The 12,882-nt window shown below is 36.0% G+C and overlaps 1 protein-coding gene across 1 annotated transcript in view; it reads left to right on the top strand.

The window, feature by feature from the left end:
* NCAPG (non-SMC condensin I complex subunit G) overlaps positions 1-12,882 on the top strand; it is a 47,176-nt gene that overhangs the window by 23,248 nt on the left and 11,046 nt on the right. Inside the window, exon 14 of the mRNA XM_086406365.1 lies at positions 5,353-5,580. Within this exon, the coding sequence (XP_086262491.1) occupies positions 5,353-5,580 (228 nt within the window). The remainder of the gene's footprint in view (positions 1-5,352; positions 5,581-12,882) is intronic.

Genomic DNA, 12,882 nt, shown 5'->3' with positions numbered 1-12,882 from the left:
TTGCCTGGAGAATCCCAGGGACGGGGGAGCCTGGTGGGCTGCCATCTATGGGTCGCACAGAGTCGGACACGACTGACGTGACTTAGCAGCAGGAGCAGCAGTCTGTAAAAATGTAGCTTCACAGTGAATGAGATGGGAAGGAATTAGAAGATTTTGAGTAGAGGATTTTTATGCTCTGACTGGGTGTAGTGATAGTTAGACCATGGATTGGCAAACCTTTTCTATAAAGGTCTAGAGAGTAAATATTGTAGACTTTGCAGGGCGTATGGTCTGTCTGAACTCTTGCCCTGCTGTGGTGGTTGAAAACATCCACAGGTGAGATATATTATTAGGTGTAGTTGTAGATCAATAAAACTTACATTTATAGAATCCAAAATTTAAATTTCATATAATTTTAGCACATAATGAGATACTAGTTTTTAACCATTTAAAAATGTACGGTTTTATTCTTAACTTAGACTCTGTTTAAAAACAGGCAGCAAACTGGATTTGGTCCATGAGTCATAGTTTGCAGATCCCTAGTAGTAATTACAGGGATACAAGTATGGAAGCAGGGGTACTCATAAGGTATTGTAATAATCTAGGAAAGAGATATTGATGACCTGGACCAGTGTTATGATTTTTGGGGTCATGGGAAGTGATGGTAGTTTGAGTTTGAAGGACAATGTCTGTAGAATTTGCTGATGAATCTGATGTGGCATGTGAGAAAAAGAAGTGGAAGGAAACAGGAATTTGGCCAGAATAGGTGGAGAGATGGAGTTACCCTTTCCTGTGATAAGGAAAACAGAATAACAGATTTTATGGCAGGTAAATGAGATAAGGAGTTCAATTTTAGACATGGTAAGTTTGAAATTGGAGGTACAGTTCGCTTTAGTTCAGTCGCTCAGTTGTGTCCGACTCTTTGCGACCCCATGAATCACAGCACTCCAGACCTTCCTGTCCATCACATACAAGTGGGTGTATATTGGATAGACATTTGTATGTGGGTTTGGAGCTAGAAGACAGGCCCAGACTGAGCACATGGATCTGGGAGTCTTTATTCTATAATAACTTTATTCTTTATTCTTTATTCTCTGATGCCTAGAGTTTGGATGTTACCTGACAAATGCATGTAGTTTGAGAAGAGATTTCAACTTTATAGTTCTCTAGGGCTCAGACAACATTTAAGGTAAGGGAGATGAGGAGCTAGTTAAGACCAAGGTGAAGTAGATAGTTAGGGAAAAGTGTGATGTCCTAGAAAGCAAGTGAAGATGATATTTTAATGAGGCCAAGATGACCCAACTGTCTAATGCTTGTGACAGGTTGGTACGACTTCATGGTTGAGCATTTTTGGCAAGTAAGGCAGTGTTTGGTGACTTTCATGAAAGTAGTTTATGTGAAGGTCAAAGTCTATTGGAGTGATCCAAAGAGAGAATTATTGAGTGGAGGGTTTTTGTCTCCAATCCTTCTCAGAAGGATTGGAGATAGCCAGTGTAGACTATTCTTTCAAGATTTTACTTTGTTAGGAGTAACAGAGAAATGGAGGGGTAACAAGAGAGGATATGGGGTAAAAAATGTTTTTTTGGTTTGAATTTTTTTTAAGATGGAGAAAATTAAAGCCTGTTTTGTACCCTAATGAGAATGACCCATGTGAAATGAAAACAGTGAAAATATAGGGAAGAGAGGGTGCTCAGCTGCTTGAGTGCTATTGAGTAGACAAGAGGGGATTAAGTCTAGTGTATCAGTGGAATGCATTTGACTTTTTAGCTCCTTTGGACATCTGTTTTTAACATTTGGGCCTAGCTTTACTTGGAAAATATACTTCCCTCCATCTCTTGTCAAATGTAGTGGGATAAAAAAGCTGCAAGGAAATTTTGATCTTGGGGGAAATTCAACTATTGATTGGGTTGAGTCTTAAATAAAATAATCTTCCTAAAACTGATAATCCTTGTTGTCACATGTTATTTTCAAGTTAACACGAAAAGTGCTCCCATTTACCTGTTGGCAAGCAATATGTACAAAAATACCTTGCAGCTTTTTTATTCCACTACATTTGACAACACCAAGTGCTACATGAATCACACTGTCCTTTTGTGACAATGTGGGGAGATGGAGGGAAGTGTATTTTCCAAGTAAAGCTAGGCCCAAATGAAACTTCCTTTAATGTTGCATATGATATTGCCAAGAAAAAGAAAGCATATACAGTTAGGGAGGACGTGGGTAAGTCGTGTGTTCTGGAAATGGTCAAACTGTTTGTGACTTGTATCAAAGGAAAAAAATTTGAAACCATACTTTTTTTTAAAAGATAGTTCTCAGGAATTTCAGTGTTTGGTTATATTTTCCTTTTTTGGAATACTTTGGATCTAATCAGTTCATTTAATGTGCAAGGATTAAATTCCTAATGTTGCTTTGTTTATATTTATCATCCCATGCTCGTTATCAGAGTAAAATTTCTATTATGTGAGATTCTTTTGGAAACTTGGAATGTCATGTATTATCTTTAAAATGGTGTACAGTTTTTTTCAAACTGGGAGAAAGATTTTGTACTTTGTCCAGATGAATCATTTATAGCACTTAGCCATATATCTGGTTTTGCTCCAAGATGTAAAATAAATCTCCCATTACTATTTAAATCAGCAGGTATTGACATCAGTGATTCTACTAGTAATTCTAAAAGGAGTCCCATCTACTATTGTGAATTTTATTGGCTTTATAAATGCCCAGGAAATAAAATCCTACATTTTCAAAGAGATTTTGTTGAGAAATTAAATGAGTAAGTTCTCAACTTCAATTTCCTGGCTTTGTAAAGGAAGGGTAGTTAAGTGTAGATTGACCCCTGCTAAGTGTTGATTGAAGCTGCTAAGTCGCTTCAGTCGTGTCTGACTCTGTGTGACCCCATAGACGGCAGCCCACCAGGCTCCCCGACCCCTGGGATTTTCCAGGCAAGAACACTGGAGTGGGTTGCCATTTCCTTCTCCAATGCAGGAAAGTGAAAAGTGAAAGTGAAGTTGCTCAGTCATGTCCGATTCTTCATGACACCGTGGACTGCAGCCTACCAGGCTCCTCTGCCCATGGGATTTTCCAGAGTACTGGAGTGGGGTGCCATTGCCTTCTCCAAGATTGACCCCTAGTCATTACTTTTTTTTTTAAGTGGAAGAAAAATCTTATTTGATAGTGAATGGTTCATTTATGTCTAGCTTACTAAGTACCATGCTTTCTGACTCTAAAAATGAGGTAAAACATTCATCAAGATGCCCTATATACCATTATGAGTACTTCTGAAAATTTACAAGTTGTTTTCAAATTGGAATGCTGATAGAGGAGATTAAAGTTAGACAATTATATAAAATTTCTAGTACTGCAGCAAAAAAAAAATAGCCTAGAACTCTTTCCAAAGGTATAGTCATGCACTTGACTTTTAAATTTGAAATGTGAATTTTGATCTTTTTAATTTTTGTTGATATAACATCAATAATATGGAGAAGGAAATGGCAACCCAGCTCTAGTATTCTTGCCTGGAGAATACCATGGACAGAGGACCCTAAGGGGCTACAGTCCATGGGGTCACAAGGAGTAGGGCACAATTGAGTGACTAACAGTGTGACAACAACATGAATAATAAGTGTTTTGGTCATTTTAGAAGAAATGTAATATGAATTTAATGCTTAAGAGTGTCCTGGAGCACTAGGAAGTTATTTAATACTAAACTTAGCCCCCATTTGACAGAGCTATAGGAGCGCTGTTTACTCCTGTATAATTTTCTGTAGTGAAAAGAATTGCCAAAATCAAGTTCCTGTGAAAAATAAATGAATGTTCCCTATCCAAGACCATTTCATAATTTTACCTTAATATCAAATCAAAATAGTTAATAGTAGCCTTGTCGTGGAATTAAAATTGACCTTTTTTTTTTAACTTTTAACTTTGATCTCTGAACTTTTTTCAGGGACTGGCTATTAATGTTTGTCTGAAAAATAACAGTATAATTTTTTGTACATTAAAAATGTGAGTGATATCAGATACAAATGCAGTAAAATATATTGTATATGAAATTTTGCCTATGTTTTGAATGTTATTCTGGGGTGGACTTTTATTAGATCTTCAAAGGGATTTGCGATCAAAAGAATTTAACCACAGCAGATTCAGTTGTTTATAAAGGTATTTTCAGAGCTATCATTGGAAGATTTTAGATTAAGGGAAAAGAGCTGTATTTTGGTAAAGTAAGAAATCTTTTTTTTTTTTTAAATCAAGTTTGACTAGCAGAAACTGATTTAAGAAATATATCCACACTTGTTAGAAAGGCAGAAGAGGGAAATTACTTAATTTTAAACTCTTTCTTTAAAAAATATCCAATTTTGAGAGCTATTGCTAGCCAGTAAAGGACTGAAAAGGGCAAGGAAAGCCAAGATGCTGTTGAGAGAGTAGTGTGTTTAAAATTTGTAGAGAATGGTCATGACAGTACATTTTTAGAAATAAGCATTTGGATTTGGCAAATTTGCAAGTCTTGCCATAAGAAAATGTAATAGATTTATCTTGAAATCAAGTTTTGTAATTTTGAGCCATTTTTCTCCATTCATTTGACAAACCTGCTGGTGATTTTTTTCTTTTTCATTCTATGGGCTAAGCTGTATAGCTTATCAATCAATCAAGCATATCAATGACCAAAATTTAAGTACATTAGAGAACATACTAATAGTAAATTTCTTCATAGTAGAAACATTCAACTCTTTTTTTTATGGCTTTTTTTAAATTTAGTTTATAGGAATTCAGTTTTCTTAACTTAGGGTACTCATACAAACTGCTGGGTTTTGTGATTTATTTCCTTTTATAAAGGAGTCCAATTCAATGAAAACTGAATTGATGATTAATGAAATATGAATTTATTGCACTAATAAGAAAAAAATTTGTCTTTAATGAAGCTTGATAGCTTAGAGGAATACTGATATTCTAGTAAATGCTTTTCATTAGTTAGGATGTAATATTTTTGTCTTTATAGATGGCCCTAAACAATTGCAATATAATAGAACAGTTTTTCTAGATCTTGAAAATAATAAAATCATAGTTGAACATATACTCATTGAACATATACTCATACACATTTTTATATATAAAAGGAACAAATAATATAGTTCTGACTCCAGTCAGGAAATTTTTACTGACTGATGAACTTTTTCTGAAAGAAATGTAACTCTTTAAGTGTCATGGTATAAATAACAATAACTTTAGAATAAATTTTAATTAAGTTTTTAAAAATATTATATGTAGACTTGACACTGTTGTTGAAATTAGAGTAAGATATATGTTAATTTTATGTTGTGTAAACAGAATGAAAGTGTACCTAATTTACTTTTGGTGGGGGATGTTGTTTCAATTTAGGTTTTGCAAATTGATGATGTGACAATAAAAATAAGTGCTTTAAAGGCAATCTTTGACCAACTGATGACATTTGGATTTGAACCATTTAAAACTAAAAAAATCAAAGCTACTCAAAAGGAAGGTGCAGAAATAAACTCCAGTGAAGAGCAAGAGTCAAAAGAATCCGAAGAAGAGACAGCTATAGCCAAGAATGTTCTGAAACTACTTTCCGATTTCTTAGATAGCGAGGTAAGAAATAATCATGGCCCTATTAGTGTGCAAGGTCATTTTTAGCATATATATGTTTATGCTCTTTTTAGTTTTTTAAGCTGAAGTTTAAACTTGGCCAGCATTTAAAAAATTTTTGCCTTTTGAATATCATAATTAAATTCTTTCACTTGTAATATACCTAATTTCCCACTATCAAATTACATGTTTAGAGAATTGAAGTGTAAACAAAAATGAAATGACTATTGGGAGGTTGTTGTTTTTCATCTTTTTTCTCTGTCTTATGATCTATGACTTACAACTTTCTTCCCCAGGAGTTTTTTTTTTTTCCTATTTTGGCATGGGGATTTTAGTTCTTGACCAGGGATTGAACTCCACCCCCTGCATTGAAAGCACAGAGTCTTAACCACTGGACTGCCAGGGAAGTCCTCCCAAAGAGTCTTAAGAAATAATTTAAAATAATCTTATATTGAATGGGTACAAGTTCTAAGATACGGTATGGGCTTAGATCTCTTTCCTTAAGGTACTCATTAACTACATTTTTAAAGCATCTATAAACATTTAAATTATAAATTTTTTAATTTTTATTGAGATGAAATTGACATAACATAGAGTAACAATTTTAGAGTGAACAATTCACTGACATTTAGTGTAGTGCAACCACTGCCTCTGCTTTTTAAAACATTTTTATATCCCAAAGGATTAAGTAGTTGCTCCCAGTGTCTCCTCCTACCAGCCTGCAACAACCATCAATTTGCATTTTGTCTCTATGGATATAACTCTTCTGGGTATTTCCTATAAATGGAATCATAAAATATGTGACTTCCTGTCTGCTTTCTTTAACTTAGCTTTTTTTCAAGATTTATCTGTGTTATGACTTGTGTCACAAGCCTTCTTATGGCAGAATAATATTCTCTTCTATGTATATACCACAGTTTGTTTAGCCATTCATCCACTGAAGGATATTTGGACTGTTTCCACCTTTGGGTGTTGTGAATAGTACTGCTATGAAGATATGTATGGCTGAGTAGCTATTTTTAATTCTTTTGAGTATATTTCTAGAAGTAGGGTTACCAGGTCATATATTAATTCTTCTTTGCTGTTTTAGGATTTTGCTTCTGCTCCTCATCCCAACTAATTGCTTAATATATCCTCAACCTTTCTTTCTCTTTAAAGTTAGAACATTTAAGTTCTCTCAGCAAATTTTAGTAATACTATAGTGTTATCATTTGCCACCATATTTTACATTTGGTCTCGAGAACTTATTCATCTTTTTTTTAAAGGTATAATAGAACTTCTTGTAGCTGAAAATACACCCTTTTACCAACCTCTCTATATTTGCCCCCACCCACCAATCTGTGGTAACTATTATTCATTCTACTATTTCTCTGAGTTTAACTTTTTGAAAGATTTCTACATAAAAGTGATACCAAAAAAGTATTTGTCGGGCTGTTTCACTTAGTATATTGTCCTCGGGGTCTAGTCCTCTTGTTGCAAATGGCAGGATTTCCTTCCTTTTTTATGGCTGAATAATATCTCACATCTTCTCTGTTCATTCACTAATGGACACACAGGTTGTTTCCATATCTTAGCTCTTGTAAATAATGCTACAGTGAACATGGGAGTGCAGGTATGTCTTCAAGATTCTCTTTTCATTTCCTTTCGATGTATACCTAAAAATGGGACTGCTGAATCATATAGTATTTGTGTTTTTACTGTTTTGAAGAATTTCATTCTACTTTGCATAATGACTACACCAGTTTACATTCCCACCAAGACTGCACTTTGGTTCTTTTTTCTTCACATCTTTGCCAAATGTCTTTTTGATAAAACCATTTTAACAGTGTGAGGTGATATCTCATTGTGGTGTGTTTTTTTTTCCCTTAAATTCTTTTTAGGTTTTTGCATTTTGGTTTTTATTCATTTTTGAGTTAATCTTTTGAATATGGTGCAAGGTATGATCAGTTGTCCTGTGGCCACTGCTGAATTTTCCAAATTTGCTGGCATATTGAGTGTAGCACTTTCACAGCATCATCTTTCAGGATTTGAAATAGCTCAACTGGAATTCCATCACCTCCACTAGCTTTGTTCGTAGTGATGCTTTCTAAGGCCCACTTGACTTCACATTCGAGGATGTCTGGCTCTAGGTCAGTGATCACACCATCGTGATTATCTGGGTCGTGAAGATCTTTTTTGTACAGTGTTGTGTATTCTTGCCGCCTCTTCTTAATATCTTCTGCTTCTGTTAGGTCCATACCATTTCTGTCCTTTATCGAGCCCATCTTTGCATGAAATATTCCTTTGGTATCTCTTATTTTCTTGAAGAGATCTCTAGTCTTTCCCATTCTGTTGTTTTCCTCTATTTCTTTGCATTGATCGCTGAGGAAGGCTTTCTTATCTCTTCTTGCTATTCTTTGGAACTCTGCATTCAGATGCTTATATCTTTCCTTTTCTCCTTTGCTTTTCGCTTCTCTTCTTTTCATAACTATTTGTAAGGCCTTCCCAGACAGCCATCACCTGACCTGCCTCTTGAGAAATCTGTATGCAGGTCAGGAAGCAACAGTTAGAACTGGACATGGAACAACAGACTGGTTCCAAATAGGAAAAGGAGTACATCAAGGCTGTATATTGTCACCCTGCTTATTTAACTTATATGCAGAGTACATCATGAGAAATGTTGGACTGGAAGAAGCACAAGCTGGAATCAAGATTGCCGGGAGAAATATCAATAACCTCATATATGCAGAGGACACCACCCTTATGGCAGAAAGTGAAAAGGAACTAAAAAGCCTCTTGATGAAAGTGAAAGTGGAGAGTGAAAAAGTTGGCTTAAAGCTCAACATTCAGAAAACAAAGATCATGGCATCCAGTCCCACCACTTCATGGTAAATAGATAAGGAAACAGTGGAAACAGTGTCAGACTTTATTTTTTTGGGCTCCAAAATCACTGCAGATGGTGACTGCAGCCATGAAATTAAAAGATGATTACTCCTTGGAAGGAAAGTTATGACCAACCTAGACAGCATATTCAAAAGCAGAGACATTACTTTGTCAACAAAGGTCCGTCTAGTCAAGGCTATGGTTTTTCCTGTGGTCATGTATGGATGTGAGAGTTGGACTGTGAAGAAGGCTGAGCACCGAAGAATTGATGCTTTTGAACTGTGGTGTTGGAGAAGACTCTTGAGAGTCCCTTGGACTGCAAGGAGATGCAACCAGTCCATTCTGAAGGAGATCAGGCCTGGGATTTCTTTGGAAGGAATGCTAAAGCTGAAACTCCAGTACTTTGGCCACCTCATGTGAAGAGTTGACTCATTGGAAAAGACTCTGATGCTGGGAGGGATTGGGGGCAGGAGGAGAAGGGGACGACAGAGGATGAGATGGCTGGATGGCATCACTGACTTGATGGACGTGAGTCTGAGTGAACTCCGGGAGTTGGTGATGGACAGAGAGGCCTGGTGTGCTGCGATTCATGGGGTCGCAAAGAGTCGGACACGACTGAGCGACTGAACTGAACTGATGATCAGTTGTTGTTGCTGGTTTTTTTTTTTTTTTTTTGCATGAAAGTATTCAGGTTTCTTCTAGCACCATACAGCATGTGGGATCTTAGTTCCCCTGACCAGGGATCAAATCCATGCCCCTGCGTTGGAAGGTGGAGTCTTAACCACTGGATCACCAGGGAAGTCCCTCATTTTACTTTTGTTTTGTGTTTTCCTGGTGAGTAGTGATATTGAGCACCTTTTCATGTGCCTGTCAGCCATTTTTATATCTTTTTTCACAAAAAATGTTTATCAGTACCTCTGCTCATTTTTTTAAAAATTTATTTTTAATTGAAGGATAATTGCTTTACAGTATTGCATTGGTTTCTGCCAAACATGGACATGAATCTGCCAGATATACCCATGTCCCATCCCACTTGAATTTCCCTCCCACCTCTCTCCCTGTCCCACCCCTCTAGATTGTTGCTGAACCCTGATTTGAGTTCCCTGAGTCATACAGCAAATGCCCATTGACTATCTATTTTACATATGATAATGTATGTTTCCATGTTACTCTCACCATACCTCCTACCCTCCCCTTCTCCCCACCTAGCCGTGTCCATAAGTCTGTTCTTAATGTCTCTGTCTCCACTGCTGCTCTGCAAATAGGTTCATCAATGCCATCTTTCTAGATTCCATATATATGCATTAGTATATGATGATTGTTTTTCTCTTTTTGACTTACTTCACTCTGTATAATAGGCTGTAGCTTCATCCACCTCATTAGGACTGACTCAAGAATGTTCCTTTTTATGGCTGAGTAGTATTCCATTATATTTTTATATATATATAGATAGATAGAGAGCACGCATGCGTGTGCGTGTGAGAGCACAGATTCTTTATCCATTCATCTGTCGATGGATATCTAGGTTTCTTCCATGTCCTAGCTATTGTAAATAAAGCTGCAGTAAACTTTGGGTTACATGTGTATTTTTCACTTCTGGTTTCCTCAGGGTTCTGCCTAGTAGTGGGATTGCTGAGTTATATGGTGATTTTATTCCTAGTGTTTTAAGGAGTCTCCATAATTTTCTCCATAGTGACTGTATGAATTGATATTCCCACCAACAGTGCAAGGGGGTTCCCTTTTCTCCACACCCTCTCTAGCATTTATTGTTTGTAGATTTTTTGATGATGTCCATTCTGACCACTATGAGGTAATATCTCATTGTAGTTCTGATTCGCATTTCTCTAATAACGAATGATGTTAAACATCTTTTCATGTATTTGTTAGACCTCTGCATATCTTCTTTGGAGAAATGTCTGTTTAGGTCTTTTGCCCATTTTTTGATTGATTGTTTTGGTTATTGATTTGTATGAGCTGCTTGTATATTTCTGAGATTAATCCTTTGTCAGTTCTTTGATTTACTGTTGTTTATTCCCATTCGCGGGTTGTCTTTTCACTTTGTTTATGTTTATAGTTTCCTTTGCTGTGCAAAAGTTTTTAAATTTAATTAGGTCCTATGTGTTTATTTTTTTTAATTTCCATTACTCTAGTTGGTGGGTCATAGAGGATCTTGCTGTGATTTATGTCATAGAGTGTTCTGCCTGAGTTTTCCTTTAGGAGTTTTATAGTTTGTGGTCTTACATTTAGGTCTTTAATCCATTTTGAGTCTTATCTTTGTGTATGGTCTTAGGAACTGTTCTAATTTCATTTTTTTAAAAGTAGTTGTCCAGTTTTCCCAGCATCACTTACTAAAGAGATTCTCTTTGCCCCATTGTATATTCTTTCCTCCTTTGTCAAAAATAAGGAATCCATAGGTGCATGGGATTACCTCTGGGCTCTCCGTCTTGTTCCATTTGTCTGCATTTCTTTTTTTTGTGCCAGTATGGCCTTGATGACTATAGCTTTGTAGTATAATCTGAAGTCAGGAAGGTTGAATCAACGCCCCCTGCAGTAGAAGGTGGAGTCTTAACAACTGGACTTAACTGCCTGGAAGGTGGACCACCAGGGAACAACAATTAATCAAATTTTGGTTTTGCTATTGAGTTGTAGTAGAGTTCTTTATATATAATTTTGGATATTAATCCTTTATCAGATATATAATTTGCAAATATTTTCTCCCATTCCATAGGCTGTCTTTTAATTTTATTGATGATTTCCTTTGCTGTGGAGATGATTTTTAGTTTGATATAGTCCCATTTGTTTATTTTTGCTTTTGTTGCCTTTATTAAGGAGCTTACTACCCTCTGTTTTTTCTGTAGTAATTTCATGGTTTCATATGGTAATTTCTTTAATTTTTTGAGGACCTGCCAAACTGTTTTTCATAGCAGCTGAACTACTTTACATTCCCAGTGTACCAACAATGAACAGGGATTTCATCCTTATCAACACTTGTTATTTTAAACAATTTTATTGTTTGTTATTAAAATTAATACGAGAAAATTGTTATTGAAATTTTTAGCCATTTTAGTAGATTGGATTGGCACCTCACTGTAGTTTTGAATTAAATTACCCTAATGACTAGTGACAGAGAAGGCAATGGCACCCCACTCCAGTACTTCTGCCTGGAAAATCCCATGGACGGAGGAGCCTGGTGGGCTGAAGTCCATGGGGTCGCTAAGAGTCGGACACGACTGAGCGACTTCACTTTCACTTTCACTTTTCACTTTCCTGCATTGGAGAAGGAAATGGCAACCCACTCCAGTGTTCTTGCCTGGAGAATCCCAGGGACGGGGGAGCCTGGTGGGCTGCCGTCTATGGGGTCGCACAGAGTCGGACACGACTGAAGTGACTTAGCAGCAGCAGCAATGACTAGTGATGAGTATCTCCCTGTGCCTTTTGGCTATTTGTATTCCTTGTTTAGAGAAATATCTTTTCAAATCCTTTTCTCATTTTTAAATTGGGCTTTTTACTTTTTTAATAATGTTCTTAGATTTTTATGAAGTTTTAGGTTTCCATGAAGACTAATTTATCTTCTGTTGCTTGTGCTTTTGGTGTTTTGTCTAAGACTGCACTGTCTAATCAGAAGTCATGAAAGTTTATCCTTTTATTTTCTTCAAAAAGTTTTACTCCTTTAGCTTTTGATTTAGATGTATTGGTGCATTTTCAGCTAGTATCTCAGTAAATGGTGTGAGGTAGAAGTCCAGTTTCATTTGTTTAACTGGACATCCAGTTGTCTCAGCACCATTAGTTGAAGAGATTATTCTTTTCCTCCTGAATTGTTTTAGCATCATTGTGGAGGATCAGAAAAGTCAATTGATCATCAGTATGTGGGTTTATTTCTGGATTCTCAATTCTTTTTCATTGTCTGTCTATCCTGAGCCAGTACCAAACTCTCTTTATTCATGTAACTTCATAGTAAGTTTTGAAACCAGGGAGTTGAGTTTTCCAACTTCAGCTCATTATTTTCAGTATTGTTTTGGCTATTTGAAGTACCTTGAAGTTCTTATGAATTTGAGGATTGACTTTTCCATTTCCGCAAAAAAGTCTGTTGGAATTTTGATAGTGATTGCATTGAATATATGTAGATTGCATTGAGGCAGTATTGCTATCTTAATGTTTTCCAATCCACTAACTCAAATGTCTTTACTTGTATTTAGGTCGTCTTTGATTTCTTTCAAAAATGTTATGTAGGTGTCTGGGTCCATGTTTTTTACTTCCTTGGTTAAATTTATTCCTATATATTTTATTTTGGATGCTATTGTAAATGGAATTATTTTCTTAATTTCTTTTTTGGATTGTTCATTCATGTTCATAGAAACTCAGCTGTATTTTTGTGTGTGGATTGATTTAATTTTGTATCATGCAACTTTGCTGCATTCATTTGCTAACTCTTTTAGTTTCTCT

Source organism: Bos grunniens, chromosome 6 (genome assembly GCF_055505025.1).
Source record: "Bos grunniens cultivar Pamir isolate PY7600 chromosome 6, Bosgru_T2T1.0, whole genome shotgun sequence".
NCBI lineage: Eukaryota > Metazoa > Chordata > Mammalia > Artiodactyla > Bovidae > Bos > Bos grunniens.
Note: the sequence above shows the minus strand (reverse complement) of the source record. Positions and strands in the feature narration are given on the sequence as shown.